The sequence below is a fragment of the Orbicella franksi genome, chromosome 9, assembly GCF_964199315.1.
Source record: "Orbicella franksi chromosome 9, jaOrbFran1.1, whole genome shotgun sequence".
Taxonomy (NCBI): Eukaryota; Metazoa; Cnidaria; class Anthozoa; order Scleractinia; family Merulinidae; genus Orbicella; species Orbicella franksi.
In genome coordinates, this window is record NC_138153.1 from 8,766,051 (window position 1) to 8,782,300 (window position 16,250).

General features: G+C 39.3%; 2 protein-coding genes across 2 annotated transcripts; one reads left to right on the plus strand and one right to left on the minus strand.

Annotated features, from left to right (window-relative positions):
• Positions 1–379: 379 nt before the first annotated feature.
• Positions 380–4,564, minus strand: LOC145498399 (uncharacterized). The gene is made up of 3 exons (XM_081478328.1): positions 4,327–4,564; positions 4,071–4,227; positions 380–3,958 (listed from the first exon to the last, which is right to left on the minus strand). The coding sequence occupies exons 1-3, from the start codon at positions 4,407–4,409 to the stop codon at positions 3,410–3,412; spliced, it is 789 nt and encodes a 262-aa protein (XP_081334454.1). The 5' UTR covers positions 4,410–4,564; the 3' UTR covers positions 380–3,409.
• Positions 4,565–7,945: 3,381 nt separating this feature from the next.
• Positions 7,946–14,770, plus strand: LOC145498372 (uncharacterized). Its single transcript, XM_081478299.1, has 3 exons — positions 7,946–8,045; positions 11,979–12,494; positions 12,928–14,770. Exons 2-3 carry the CDS (start codon positions 11,979–11,981, stop codon positions 13,624–13,626), a joined length of 1,215 nt encoding a protein of 404 aa, XP_081334425.1. The 5' UTR covers positions 7,946–8,045; the 3' UTR covers positions 13,627–14,770.
• The last annotated feature ends 1,480 nt before the right edge of the window (positions 14,771–16,250 follow it).

Consider the following 16,250-nt stretch of genomic DNA (forward strand, 5'->3'; position numbering starts at 1 on the left):
AATTTTTATTGCTTTTTAGCTGGTTTGCTGATCAATGATCCATAAGAAGAGATCAGAGTAAGACAACTTACATGTGCAGGCTATTTATTAATCTCTTGAAGGGCTGCAGGATGGCAAAAACTGAGTGCCGTTAATTTGGCCACAATCCAAACAACACACAATCAGCTAGTCTTTTTTTGAAAAAACTTTTCTTGCCCAATCTCCATACAAGAGCAACTCAATTTTTCACTCAACATTGAAGAAGGAGGGGCATTACCGCATACTCTTGGATATAATTACCATATACTTTGATTGAAGTTTATGTTTAAAGTAAATACCAACATAAACCACTACTAAGGTAGCTATTAACCAAACTCTAGCATTCTGTTACTGACCAAGCCCACTGTAACAAAATGAGGTAAAACTCTCAAATTTCACTCTTCTCTTAGCCTTACTTTCCATGTAAAGCACATTTTATTTTAGCAAATTCACATAACAATGCAAGTCACATCTGCATACAAATGTACGTATCTAGACAGTACTCACTAAAACATATTATTGGCAGATGAACACCACAAATAAATATCATTACATGAATCTAATTCACACCCTTAGATTTACAAGCCTGCACAGAAAGTCTGATTGTTGAGAATAGGGAAGAAAAATGTAAGAAGAAAATGCCACATAAAAAGGCTTAACAGTAGAGAGTCTAAATTGAAACCAGAAGTGCTCCCTACAGTATTTTAATCAAGTGTTCAAAGTAGAGGGAGGATAAAATTTCGTCAACCTTGCTAAGTTTATGACCCAAGAACACCAGTTGTCGAAACCTTTTGTTTGATTGTGAGCTTATTATCCTTTCCTATTCTTATGTTCCCTTACTGTCCTTACTGTGTAAGCTTCACATGGTGAAAGTACATTACATAAATACTATGTCTAAAAAACTTAGAACATATAAAATTGTGTCTATAAGTTCCAAATAAGTTAATAAGCAAATCTCAAATGAGATATTGTGTAATTCTAGTGTTACTAATATGTGAAACATTTATATAAGCCAACTTCAATATTCGATTGGCATTGCTGTTCATGAAGAATTCTTAATACAATGGTTGAAAGAATTTGATCAATGATCAGTTCCTTAAACATACTGAACAGCCCAGATTTCAAAGAATGGTTTCACTCGAATGTCAAAAATAACTTACATTTGCCTTGGCTTTGCAGTACAATGCTAAGGAGTTGGCTTGAAAACTCACACCAGTTTGTCATCTAATCACTAGGAAGACCAAACCCAATCGTGACTCACTCGCACATGCACTTTGCATCTGCTGCATGTGTTTGCTTCAACGAGGTTTGTTTGGTTCACTGGATTGTCTGTGTAAATAGTTTTTGTGATTGGCCATAATTACTTTTGTTTTGGTTTTATAACACTCAAATGATTGAAAATTGTTCCATCACAGGGCTGAGAGAACCTGTAATATTATACTTCAAAAGGGCGACCTGTTAGCACAGCATCGATTCTAACAAATTTGTAGCAAAAGGTATGAGGATGACAAGCAAAATTTTGGAGTGTTTCAAACACCTAGTATACAAAACATATCAATTTACAAAGTATTAGTGTGGTTGAATACTAACTTGTTTATGTCACAAATGTTATACCACTGACAGTGGCAGACCCAGGAAATAACACTATATCGCCTTCTTCCTATGATCAACTTTCTTTTTTGTAAAAATCAACTCAGTGCTCCTCTAATCTGGGCCCACTTGATCTTCTGGCTTGCCCTTTTGACAAGAAACTTTTAAATTTTACTCACCCAAGTTAGTTTCAGCTTACTTAAGTTTGCTACTTTTTGTTTCAAAATCATATTTCAGAGAGCAAATCTAAGGTTTGCCTGGGGCATAACTCATTTTGTAAGAGAGCATAAAAAACTTATCTGTCCAACAGGAATAATTTATTTACTTGTCTGGACAACTGCACAGGATTTTTTTGAAGCCGTGCAAACTGAATCAAGGTCTGGATCTACCACTGAATCACAAGGAATAGCTATCAAAAGCTGAAAGTCTTCCAGGTATTTTTTCAGCTATAAAAAGGTTATTATGACCCGAAAGTCCCTGCACTATTTTACATTACTTTAAGTTCTGTGACTATATTCAATCAAAGCCTGTAAACAGGAAGTATTATTTTACAAATTAGAGCATTGGCCGACACTGCGTATTCACTGTCTTGTTTACTCTATCTTAATTTTACTCCCTGAGATGATAAAAAAGTGACTGCCAGCAGGGTATAAAATGTGACAAACTTGACCAGATCAGACTGTGTACACGTAAAAACATAAAAGTTTAAAAAATGGAAATTTCTTGATAGGGCCATCCCAGTAAAATGTTCCATTTAAAACTGATGATAGAGAGTAATATTTGAAGGGGCAGAAAAGTTGCCTCAAACTGCATCCAAAAAGCATCTGTGAACAATCATGATGTAATGTTCAGCTATGCTACACAAAGTATGAAAAAACTCACCAAATTTTTTTAACTTGAATATTTCAATATTTGAATCAATCTTTCATTTTCTCCCAAAATTGGGTTGGATGAGAGAGAAGAAACAAAACATTTCCTGGGATGGCCAAATAGACTTTTAGTCATTGTATTTGAAGGAGCTATGTCACCGTTTGCACATCTTGAAAAGTGTAGCCTAAATTTTTCAAGTTTGTCATTTGTAATCCGTGTCAATCTTATCCATCCTTGCAGATCCTTTTTCCCTTATGGTTTAGTATTATCTCTTTGGTGTTTCTCTATCTTAGTTAACTATTACAACTCAAAATACCGTGACTGAGCTCCATAAGAGCTGAAGATACAACATTCTCCCTACAAAATGTCAAACATTTATCGTGCTGGTGAGGGCTGGTAGCAAGCTGATTACATTCTTTTTTCCTTCATAACCTATTTGCTTCCCAGTGTTCTTCTGGTATAAACAGAAGCTAACTAGCAATCACTCTGAGAATTTAAAGGGCAAAATAAAAAAAAAACACCCTCTCAGATAATGCAAGATCCCCATGGGAGACTTGAAAGTTGTTGATTATATCATAAAAAATATTTACATATTCACACAGGCACGTCACCTACGAAAGTTAGCAAAGATGATCAACATCATGCATGCTGTACAATTTTACACTTCCGGATAGCGTGAAGCCTGCACGCATGTGATTATCAGTCACGCCAAAACCGTTAAAAGTCTAAAACATCACCGACAAAGTGTTTAAAGAACTAGAAGAGAGATAACAAAATTTATACATGAATGTAAAAATCCATACACAAACAAATTACCATGCATGAATTCCATCGATCTGACATGCATGAGTAATCTGCATACATTCACCTTACGGCCACGCCAATCAGCTGTTCCAATCATGGAGGACTCAATAAAACTCTCGAGACGAGTTTAAACTATGAGCCGTCTGGAAGCATTTTCACTGCTTGATGAGCCGTTCGTCGAAGCTTCGGCTTTACATTTTGTAGGGGTTTCGATGAGATCGGGTTTGTCGCCTTCGAGATGTTTGATCGCTTGGACGATCGTGTCTAAGTTTTGGCGAGATGTTGCGAGCGCTTTTTGCGGTTTTTCGTTTGATTTCGATTTAGCATCCGCCAAATCTAATTCAAGTTGCTTCTTTTTATCTTCCACGTTGATCCGCAGCCTCCTTTCACGTTCCAGCTGGCACCTCAGTTCAATGAGTTCCTTTTGTATTTCTTCAACGTAGTCATCGCTGTGTAAAACGTTGTTGTTTTCATCGTCCTTGATATTTTCCTGCGCACGTGGTTCTTGATCAGTTCTGGCTTTTTTCGGCGAAGATCGCTTTGAATCCGTACTGTTTGCTCCCTCTCGATCGCACTGGCTCAGAATTCGCTTCAAAGTCGTGTTCTGCTGCAGAAGACGAGTTTTGTCTTGCTCCAGGGCAAAAATATACTCTGCCGTCTGCTGCAGGATTGCAGCCTGTTAACGAGATTAACAAATATAAAGTCAGTACAGAGATCTCATTTCTCCAGCTCTAGATCACTGAAACTCGATCAACTCTATTTACTGTGATAATTGAATGAAAAATTACCTTGCTTAATTTTTCACCTTCGCTGTGTGGAATCAGCAATCTCAGTGCTTGGAAACCGGAGTTAATACTTTGCATACGTCGTCGCTCATTCGAGTTTGCAATTTCCCGCCGCAGTTTTCGCTCCCGCTCTCGATTGTCCACCACTTCGACTTTAAACCTGTAAAAAAACACAATACAAAAGGGAAAAGAAAAGAATGAGGTGTTTCGTGAGGAAACGAAATGCAGAAATGCAGATGAAACTGACATCATCTGTTACCTGCAATCGTCATCCTCGTAGAGCTCGTCCACCTCGAAAGCTTTACGTTTGTCGGCAGTTCGGGTATAAAATGACATTTTCATTCACCTCAGAGGAACGCAGAGCTTACAATTCCACTCACAAGTCTTATTTCTATTGTTTCCTAGCGAAAGATTATTAGAAGCGCGAAGATTTGCTGCAATTCACAGCAAACAAGCGAAAGAGTACCTCACTTGAAAAGCACCTAAATCGGCGGGAAACAGCTGTCTTTATTGATCAGGTGACCGAAGGCTGAAGTTAAAAATTTGAATGCGGCACAGCAGAGGAATGCCACATTCTAGGTTTCTATGAAGATAGCTTTTGATCATATGAAAACACTCACCCAAAAACGCATAAAAACGGACTAAAACTATTTTTTTTTTAAACAGAAGTGTCACTTTCTACCACAAATAAACGTTCAAAATAAACCCTTTTACTTTCTTTAAATAACCCCAAACGTGTAAAACGATGAAAAACTACACAATTTTCAATTCCAAATAACTAAATTCTTGTTACCGTCCTAAAACAATACCTCACTCTTCCCGACCAATCAGAGTGGACGTTGCAAGACAGTGTTTACAGTTGATGTGTTCATTCGACCGGCGCCCGAAATGGTTTCTTTCAATTGGCTTTCGCAGGTAATAAAGGAAACAAATCCAGTCACCCGTTTCCAATCAGCTGTTTTGATGATCAGCCGGGTTTTGCGAATTCATCAGCTGTTTATTTCCGCTTGGCTTAGTTTCAACCTAAACAGCCAAGCCACTGGGTAGCAGATTGGTTCAACCTCCGCAAATTTCACTTCAAAATAAGCTTTCTTGTTTTCTTTTCCAACAAAAAATAATAATAATAATATATTCAGTAATAAAGATCTTAGTTTGCTTATGGATGATAGCGGAAAAAGTGATTTTCATAGCGAATTTTATGAACCGGTCGTCGAATCGAGGCGCCCAAAGCTCATGACCTGCACAGTGCGATCTCTCTTTTTTTATTTAATTTTATTTATTTATCTATTTTTTGTTGTTGTTGTTTCTCCGGCGGCCTGGGAAGTTAGCCTGCATAGCAAGTGCTACGGTCCAAACGAAAGAGCTTCTTCCCGCTTTTTTCCACATTCTAACCTCGCTCGCTCCACCACTTCGACAAGCTCTCTCCCCAATTTTCTCGCGACTAGCGGGCGAGAAACTCTCCGCTCCTCAGGTTTGAAAACGCTAGCAAGTCTTGCGACTCAATCAATTTTTGTTTCAGTTTTGTTTTGTTTTTTGTTTCAGATGGCTGCATAGGCAAATGTTGTTTCGAGCGATGAGTTCACTTACCCTTTGGAAAAAGTTCGCATTGTATGGAATTGAAAATAATGAATTAGTATTGCATTAGATTTATCCATGACTAAATTTCAGGTCTACTGCAGGGAAAGAATGACCTTGATGATCCGATCCTGACTATAAAGATGTTTGGCCGTTCAACGACTTCAACTTTTACTAGCTAGAAAGCAGAGCTTTTTGTATTGTTGATTACCAAAACTTTTATTTCTCCCGGTTTTCTTACCGAAACGTGAACGTTGCCATCGAAACATTTAGGGAGCTTAAGCACGCGCGTTTTTGAGACGCGGACGGCAACCGGAAGAGAAGATTTCGCATGCTTGGACCGTATTGTCCCCCAGATTTTTATACTACTCATCTCTAATGAAGAAAAGATACTTAGCAATGTGAATATGGTTGTGTGAGGACAAGTTTAAAGTGAAAAAAGCTCACTTCCGGTTACCGTCCGCGTCTCAAAAACGTGCGTGCTTAAGTTCCCTAAAATTTTGTTTGCGCAAAACAGTTCCAGGCGCAGCAGCTGATAATTATATAGGTAAAAGCTGGAACATAATAAAGAAAAATAATAATAAAGGCACAATTACATGTAAAACACAGTGGAACCAAATCAATTGTGGTGGAGGGTAGGAGCACTGCGATTGGCATGGCAACATTAGTTAAGTTAAATTGTCATTTAGCTAATTCAAAACTCTCGTGTAGCTTCCACGGTATTAACAACGCAAAATCATTTTTTGTTTAAAGAGGGTAAAACTCTAAAAGCTAACTATGTTTATTATTGCGTTTATTACTTTACATGTTCAATCAACCGGGTCATGCTAGCTTTTTTACCCCCTGCCCCTCCCCCACCTTGTTTTAATCATTTTTTTTTTTTTCCCTGAGTGTAAGGCTGGCAGCCTGAAAAAGTGAGGGGGCGGTCTATTGAAGTTATTAAACCTTAAATAAACCGTTATAGTATTTTATTTCAACATAGCCCTGGCCAGTTGAGAGAGACTTATTTTCTAAGTCGAAATATTGGCCTCAATAGACCACCCCTCCTGGCCTTCCAGTCCTCGACCTTACATTCAGTTTTGATTATACACCTAAAGGTCACGCTTTACGCCGCCTTTTTATGGCAGATGTCCACGGTGCACAAAACAGTCTGGAGTTATGTTATCAAGAAAAAGGTTACCCTGATCCAGTTTGCTGGCCTTCTACCTCATTTTACCGGAAATGGCATGTCTGATCTCAGCTGTAGGGTTCATGTCTCGCGGTCTTCACAGCTAAGACAGCCGGTATCACATCCATGTTGCATCCAGTTTATAAACCGGAACAATCTATTTTGCGATCCTTCAGGATTTTCTCTTACCCCTGTTAGAGCCTTCCTTCTTCTATAAGAAGGCTCTGTACCAAAACTGATGAATTTTTTACCCAGCAAATTTAATGGTGTTTGACCTGATAAAGGGAAGAAAACAACGACGGCAACGGCGACGGCATCGTCGCTAAACAAAAGGTTTAATGAGGAGAACAATGGCTGTGCATCGTGCGCGAGCGTTATAATTCATGGTACATTTCTTTGCCGTCCTCTACAAAGCAACGTGAGTGACCAAATTCTGCGTTGTCCGGAGAACGTGAACCACGGCGGCTAATTTTATTTTTATTTTTATTTCAAATGTTTCGCGCTGTCCCAGATTCATTTTCGTGAAAGTTTTGACACAGAGAAACAAAGGAAAATGATTTAAGAGTATCGCGAGATTCGTAGGTAAATATAAAGTCATTTTCAATCGACGCTGTCCTCGGCGTCGCGTCGTGGTTTCTTAAACTCCCTAATGCATTCCAGCCTCGGCGCGCACAGGTGTCCCATCATGAACCTCAAGATTTTTATTGATCTGTGGTAAAGGATGCTATAGAGGGATTGCTTTATCTTTACAAGGGGACATTTAACAACATAGATGGGGGTGGGCAGCTGCTTTTCAACTTTCGGGTCGATAGGCCTGATCGTAAGTCGGTTGAAATCATTCGGCTCCATCTTCAAGCGCTTTTGTGCCCGCCGCGGTACCTCTTTGGCCTATGGTCCCTCTCACACACGTTTTCAACATTCTCTTTGACTAGCTCTGAATGAACTCAACCTGAAGCTCCTCTTTTTTTACTCTAAGGTAGCGAAATATTCTTCCAATTCCGGTTAAACTAAATAAATAATACTGAAAAGACATAAAAATTTGAAGAACGTGGACAATTTTATCGCGGGCCGAAACCCGCGAGAAATTGCTCACACGCGTGGAAGGCACGCACATGATTTAAGTAAGGCGCGGCTGCCAAGCCCTTAGAACGCACAATGATGGGTTCTTCGACTTCGAAAACACTGTGGAAGGATTATACATACGTCAAATATCCATCACCGTAGAACAATTCGCGGTAAGTCTATTGCATTCTGAACTGTTGCACTGTAGAGACTTTTAATTCAGCCATTTTACCACAAGTTTTGCTGTACTGGATTGTGACAATTCTGTTGAGCGTGATCAAATTGTACATTTCAGCATCATGTGATACGATATGCTTAATTATCGATTATAGTCGTATGTTTTATAGTCGATGGTCAGAAATAAATGTTTTTCTGGCCACTAAGAGGCACTTTATATTAACCCGTGAAGCTAGAAGCTGTAGCGTTTGAATTTTTTAAGTTAAAGCCATACAATCGACAACTGAACTTAAGTAAGAGCTTATAGGTTTTACCGGCTCTACCAAGAATTGTAGGTTAAGCTTAATCCATTCTGAGTGTTTTCTGTCTACAGGAGATCACGAACGATGTACTTCGCCGTAAATCACTCCAGGAAGATTTAACCTATCTGTCAACAAATTTCAATTCCATTCTGTGACATTAGTAGTTCGGCATTTTATTAGTGAAGTGCACGTTTACAAAATTAATATAAGCTTAGAAACTTAATATTGACCTCGACTTAGATTGTTTGTTAGATTAGATTCGCATTTTTTTTAATTCGGTCAATGGAAACCTGAAATATTAGAATTACAGGCTTAAACTCGAAACTTTTGCATAATCAGATCTGGCAATTATTTTCCCTTCCCTTCGGTAAAAACTATACTCTCAACATAATAGTGTAAATTAAAGTTAAAATTGTTTGAATTAGGATTCTAAAGTTAGTGGTAGTGAGATTTATTTTTATTCACTGGCAGTCAGTAACACATTAGTGTTTAGTAAAGGAATTTTCACTTCCTACAAACTACTCTTTGCATCTTTCTCCCATGTATCTATGTCATTATGGCTGGTGAAACCTAACTTTCAAGGCAAAATAATATTATAATGTTATGAATTCTAAATTATCCTAACAGGGGAACTGAGTTACTTGCCTCGCTAAAATTTTAAAGTTATTTTGTTACTTAGGATCCTGTAAGAGGCAGTGTACTAAAAAAATAAATACCCACAAAAGGACTGTTCTTGTTCTTTTTCTGATATTGCCTCGATCAAAATTTTTGTCTGGTTATGACCGGTCCTGAATACTAGTTGTAAAATTTGTTCCTAGAAATAAGTGTACCATACATTGTATTAAATTATGACTTGGCCTATGAGCATGAAAGAGCCAATGGCATGGCTTGTTACATTGAATATGATGTCAAATCATGTTAGCTCGGAGAGTCAACATCATCATCATCATCATCTTTTTGTCCTTTCTTTCACTCTCGCCAAGTTTCTTGGTTCTCTGCACTAATCCTCGTGTTACATCAGGTTTAAGCCAAACTCTGCCCTTTTCTTTTCTACTATTCTCCAGGTCTCCTTTGGTCTACCTCTCAGACATTTGCACTCTGAGGCCAAAGTTAGAATCACTTAAGGGTGGTCATTTGCACTCAGTAAACAAGCTTGAAGAGTCAGTAAACAGTTATTTGTACGTAGTTCACTTGTAGCATTGCACTCCATTGTTACTTTTGCTTTAACAAATGGTTGGATCTGCTATCTAGGAAATAGGTAGTTTAAGCAAATCACTATGGCTGGTGCTACTACGGCTGCCGTGACTGAAAAGGTCTGGGGAGAGTACGTCTCTGTGGTCTGCCAAATTTTAAGTTTAGCGAGTAAAGCGAAATACAAAGATAAACGAAACATCAGCCAAGGAGTTTAAAATCTCTTTTATTTAGTTTCTCGCAGCCAAATGGCTTCGGTCAAAGGATGATGGCCGTTATTCGGTAGGACAAACAGATTATTTCTGAGTGAAAGCGAATGCCATACACTTTGTACCATAACAATTTGATGGATGAAATATATAATTTCAGAGACAAATATCTCAAAGAATATCGAGTGAAGAACACAAATATATCAATACTCAAAGAAGCAAAATAGCATCGTATAGTTATCCAGATATAAAACATCTTCACTAAACCCTCAAAGCAAACTTAACCGAAGAAAAACAACCTCGTGCTAAACACGAATATTTCACTTGACTCGCTTCGCCATTCCAACACCTTTGCCAAAACTTATCATAAATTCAGGATACGGATTTGCAAGCTTATGAAAGGCAACCTTGACACAATCTTTGACTGAAATTGAGTTTAAAGGATATAGTATCCAATGGAATTCTTAAAATGCCGAGATGTCCGTTGGAAAGGGCCAGAGAAGTGAAATAAACCCGAAGTAGTAGCCACTACGGCAAAACATCCCGACTCGCATTGTCAGGCTTCACACTACGGCTGGATGCAACCAACGTACATGCGCAGTGTCTCATTTTGGGGGAAATTTACTTCCGGCAGCCATATCAGAGCCAGCCATAGCGATTTGCTTAAACTCCCTAATATTTAACTACACCCACTGAGAGTTTTAAGCATTGTACACAATAGTAAGTTGCATAGCCTGTGAAGCCCAGTTGACTCATAGCTGTATGCTTAAAACTGACCTGTTTCTGTGAGAGGAAGTGGCTGGGGATGTCCCTACTCCCCTTGGATGGGATGCTAGTCCATCACAGGTTTCCCCGACATCCTGTCAAGTTACACCCACAATTTGCCAGGTCCCATTTATACTGCTGGCTGAAGAGAGGAACTGTGAGATTTAGGTATCTTTCCCCAGAACACAATGCAGTGACCGTAGCCAGAGCTCAAACCCAGACCAATTGATCCAGAGTCCACTGCAAACACTAGTCATTAGGGCAGAACAGCTCTGAATATAGATACATGATAAGGTCACTCTTCATGCCATGTACCTCTTTATAAATAATTAAATAAATTTTATTAGTTTTGTAAATTTGATGATACAGTCAAAGTTGCCTTTTTGTTGGTAGCCCTTCTGACATGGCTGCTTAAATTTGTAACCAGTTCACTTAGTTCACGTGAGGCCATTTTGACTTGTGTCTGTACTTCAACATGAAATTTCATTTTGATTATTTGTCTCTTGAGATTACAAAGGTTAACTTTATATATTGACTTGTCTGGACTCAGTTTTTAGGCGATAAATTGAACTTAAGAGTCTGCAATAATAAGTTATATTATTTCTACTTGAGACATACTAGGCATCGATAATCAGCTTGCTGTCAGGTGCTTTCCTGTTACAGTATATTGTGTGTTTCTAGAAAATATCTGTAGTGACCTTGTTAGAAGATTTCTTGGGTTACTAGCCCCACCCTCTGGGAATTCCAGTTTAGTTTGGAAATTTGCTTGAAAAAAATCTTTGGTGCTAGAGGCACCCATCCCCTCTCTATTTCAAATGACCTTTTGGGGTGGGTATGGCTATTTCCTCAGAAGTACTAGAATTAATCATAGCAATTAATAACAATTACCATTTCCTCAAATGGTATTGGTGCAAAAACTGCAGTATTTTGCACTAATTAATCTACAAAGTTGTAATCAGACATTGTAATCAGACAGTCAGCTGTAATCAGACAGTTACAATAGCCAATCATTGTAAGTCCTCACACCTAAATCCACCAATCACAACATTGATTGTAATCACTATAGTAACCAATTCAAATGAGTTACTATGTAAAATTGGGGTGGTTTATCTTCGATGACTGTTTTCTAAGAAACTTAACAGCCATTTTTCAAGCTATTCTCAACATTTGCAATTATCATCATCAAAAATGACTATTGAAAGCTATTTTCAAATGAAAGTTTTGCTTTTTCGGGAACTTGTAATGGTTATCATTGATTGGTAACAGGACATCATGTCATCCAATTCTGTCTGTAACCATTCTCATGATTAACAACTTGGACTCCCGCTTGGCGGTCGTCCAATTTTGTTAATCAGTCATGTGATTACAGACTGAATTGGACTCCACTCAGTCCTATTACCATTATTAATCATTGCATGTTTAAATCAAGTCTTTATAACAGCTATTCCTCTTTTCATGACAGATGTCAGAGGAACTGGAAAATGACCAAGAAAGTCGATGTACAGAAGAGGAGATCACAGAAGGATGTAGAGATGTACAGAAGGAAGATCATGTTAATATTGAGCTTGACAAATGTGAAAACACCTTAACTGTGGTAACAACAGTCTCTGAAATGCTCGATCAGGAAGATGTGACTACAGTAATGACAGATCTTTCTCCTGAAGACTCTGTCTTGCATGGATCATCAGTTCTTAATGAAACTGATACAATTGCTTCTTCAAGCGACTTGGAAAGTTCTCCCTGTCTCTCGGACACACCTGTGACAGCTGATCTGCTTTCGGACTCCACCGTCATCAACTCAACAGTAGGGCTACTTCAGCAGCCTGTCGTTTTGACATCCTCTGTTCTGCCATGTGTACTAACTCACGTTCAAGGGACCTCTGAGCTCCTGTCCGGTGAGCTGCGGGGAAGGGAAGGTCAGGAAGAACTGTTGATGGTAAAAGGAGAAGATAGAGAAGTCCTGGAGCCTTGCGTTGTGGTAAGTACATGAAAACGTTTGCCATATTAGCAAGGATCATAAATATTGAGGCATTAATTAGGTAAGAGGTATGAATATTCAAAGTGATATTCAGTGTAGAGGTCCTAGAGTTTTTAATGAGATTTTTCTAGGAAATATCGAAAGGTTATTGAAAGTTTGAGAGGGAGGTTATTTCAAAAGCCAACATTTTTAAAGGAGAGTATGAGCCAAACTGTAACTTCCAGTGAGGGGGAGGGGAGGAAAGGGATGGTGGGGGTGAGGCCAAAAAGCTTCTGGGAGGAGCGATATGAATATTTTCTGGAAAAACAGCTTGTTAACACCCTAACTTAAATCAAGCTTAGTTGCAAGGTCAAACTTTGGTTAAATTAAATTGTACCCCTTGTCACCAAAGTATCAGCAATTTCGCTGAATAAGCTTTTGTTTTTCACTTCAGTTTACGACATCAGAAGCGATTCAGAGTAGTAGAGCGTCAGAGAAGCTCAGCTCGTCGCCAGCAACAGATGTAGTGGTCACAGCACACCCATCAAGCCTCACCTACCTGCGGCAAATTTTCGAACACGACCAAGTTAGCCACCAGGGGCAAATAGTTTCCGTGCTGCCTCATGGAATGACATCACCGCTGTCGCCGACATTACCGGAACTTCACCAGTGCAAATGGGACAACTGTTGTGAGCATTTCTTATCGTTGGAAGATCTCGTCGCACACGTCAACGAATACCACATTAGAACTGAAGCTAGTGAGTACTGCTGCCTGTGGCAGGGCTGCGCGCGCAACGGAAAGGGGTTCAATGCGCGGTACAAAATGTTGATACACATGAGAACGCATACCGGAGAGAGGCCCCACCGATGTAACCATGACTCTTGCGGCAAAAGCTTTTCGCGGCTCGAGAACTTGAAAATTCACACAAGGTCGCACACGGGGGAGAAGCCTTATGTTTGCCCCGTAGCGGGTTGTAATAAAAGGTACTCCAATTCAAGTGACAGGTATAAACATACAAGAACACATTCGGAGACCAAACCCTACCCCTGTAAAGTAGCGAACTGCTTCAAAAGGTACACAGATCCAAGTTCCCTGAGAAAACATTACAAGACTATCCATGGCAAGGATATAATTGCCGAAGAGCAGGAATGAAGAAGAATACCTTAGTTAATAATCATAGTCAGAACCGTCTCGCCTCTTACCATTCTATAAGTTTTTGATATAACGCTTCAACTCATTTCCGACGCCTTCAGGCTGAAATTCCAATTTCCTAACAAGAGAAAAACAAGTTTGTCAGGTTGACAGAGACATGAAGGTTGTTTTTCACTCGCGCATAAGCATTAGGCTCGATAACCAGCCGCTGTTCGGGGAGGGAGCCCGCGCTCTTTCCCGTAGGAACGTGGACCGAACTCGAGAGAGCGCCAGTAGACCGTTTTACGATAACTGCAAAAATTCTCGCTCGCTCATTGGCTAATTTTCATCGTCAATAAACGGACAGACACATGAATTTATAAATTATGCGATGCGGCATCGAGCGAGAGCGGACGATTTGACAATTTGTTATCGTAAAAAACAAATTGACGTCAGTTTTTTATGCGTCTGTCTTGTTATTGACAATGAATTTCGTCATAACATTACAGTAGTCTGCGGATCCACTCGGCTATTGCCACATGGATCCACAGCTGCTTTGACATTGTTATGACGAAATTCATGGTCAATAACAGGACAGACGCATGAAAAACTGACGTCAATTTGTTAATTTTACAGTTGTCTGCTCAGTGGCCTGAGATTGAATGGCAGTGAGGGCTGGAGGTGACCTTGGTTTTGTACAGACCTCACTGCTTTTGTTGTGTCAACCAAGTCTTGCTAATGCTTAATTGTTCGCGTGTAAAAGAGAAAAGCAGAGAGGTTTGTATTAAGCAAGTTCACCTCCAGCCTCGCTTGCATTCATAAGCCTGATAACTGAGCACACAACTAGCATCTTACTGCGTTTGCGTGTGTCAGTGCTTATGCTTCCGTGATAGTGAAAATAGCCCTTACGCTAGCCACGAGTTTAGAAAAGCAACTGAAAGTGGTAAAATTTTCAAACGAAGCGAGATCGAGTGGCAACAGATAAATATTTACAGTGTATCTTATTCGCTCGCATTATATGGAGATAATCTCGTTGATTCATACTGGGTAAAAGAAGATGCTGTAGATTTGCCTTAGCGCAAGATTTGGTTTGTTATAAAATAGGGAATTTAATAGGTTAAAATAGGTAATTAAAATTGACTTCGGAAATGACTGAAAAAATTTTGTAGCAAACAAACGCTAGATAAGACAAAACGGCCTCCTTTTGAAAGAAACGCTGAGGTAAAATGAGCGCTGCTTCTGGGAAAAACCTTTAGATTGTTCTCATTTGAAGTTGGTTCTATAGTTCGAGCGAGCATGAATGAGGACAAACTGCTAGAAAACTTAAAAGGAGCTAAGTCACGGCATTTTGAGTTGTACGTATAAAATTACCTTAAGATTGAGGGAAACCTGAAAGTAGTAGTTTACTAAGATAGAAAAACACCAAAGAGATAACATTAAACCATAAAGGAACAAGGATGATAAAGGATGTTCAAGATTAACACGGATTAAAGATGACGAACGTGGAAAATTTCAAGATGCGCTAACCGTGACGTAGCTCCTTTAACGATTATTCTTGTGCAGTTAACACAACCAGAAGTAGTCACGTGAGCTCGTCGCGATTATAATTTTTAACGATAGTTACGCCCGGTACTCCAACAAAAAAAGTTCGGGAACTTTCCAAAACTTCTAACAATGAGCCATTTTCGAAATATTTATATTCACCATGGCGCCTAGGCTCGGGGAATAAAACAAAAGAGACAACATCGCCTTTGAGGGTTGAACAAATGATTTATTTTCTTGCTTTAGTTCCCTAAACCCCGGCCCTTTGTTAAAATGTTATGACAAGACGGCGACACTTGATGCTAATTCTGATGTAGGTACTGTTGGTAAGCAATTATCACTTGCCTGCACATTTAAGATATACAACGACGATATTTAATTTGCCAGGCATGTCACGGTAGAACAACTTCTAGTGCAAATGTTACAGGAGATGCAAATTAGAATAATAGAACTTACTAGTAAGCGCTAATGAATTTAATTGTATACAATTAATAGAAAAAAGCGTGCGGTTTACAAAGACAGGGTAAGTAAAACTGTAAAAGATACTTTGACACTCCAAGTGAGACCAGAATCCTTGATTCATACCCCTAAGCGAGACGACGAGCATCCTCGAGCTTCATGTATGAGAGTCCCCCCCCCCCCCCCCCGTGGGTCTTTCATCGAGAGATGGAGGGCGCTTCTTTAAGGCGAGTTTTGTTCCCATTCAGCTCGTTTCTTTTCGTTTAAGATGTACGAAGGGTTATAGATTAGATAATTAATCATTGTTTTACCAATTATGTTTGCTAGTTCAGTTCCAAAAGCCCGGAGGAAAAAAGATAAGCCAGTTGTCTTAGCTAGCGACTCGTGCCGAGGGGTGGGGAATGGTTTTTAGGAGGTCTTGTCCCGGGAGTAGGGGCGGGGCAAATAAACAAAGTGCTTCGTGCAAGTGGCTTATAAAACGCAATGGCGACGCACCGCTTGCCGGACGTAAAGAGATTTTTTGTAGGAAATCCGATAAAGTTTGTTGCGGCTTGGCTGGAACAAAACAATCTTTCTAAATTAAAGTTCATATTTGAAGGTAGGTTTATTTAATAGAAATATGAAATCAAAAGAGATATACTTTA

Excerpts from the sequence above, each read along its gene's own strand:
- LOC145498399 (XM_081478328.1), bottom strand. The coding sequence starts at position 4,409 with ATGAAAATGTCATTTTATACCCGAACTGCCGACAAACGTAAAGCTTTC. Across the intron at positions 4,228-4,326 it reads TACGAGGATGACGATTGCAG|GTTTAAAGTCGAAGTGGTGG; the intron begins GTAACAGATGAT and ends GTTTTTTTACAG. Across the intron at positions 3,959-4,070 it reads AAGGTGAAAAATTAAGCAAG|GCTGCAATCCTGCAGCAGAC; the intron begins GTAATTTTTCAT and ends TCTCGTTAACAG.
- LOC145498372 (XM_081478299.1), top strand. The coding sequence starts at position 11,979 with ATGTCAGAGGAACTGGAAAATGACCAAGAAAGTCGATGTACAGAAGAG. Across the intron at positions 12,495-12,927 it reads TCCTGGAGCCTTGCGTTGTG|TTTACGACATCAGAAGCGAT; the intron begins GTAAGTACATGA and ends TTTTCACTTCAG.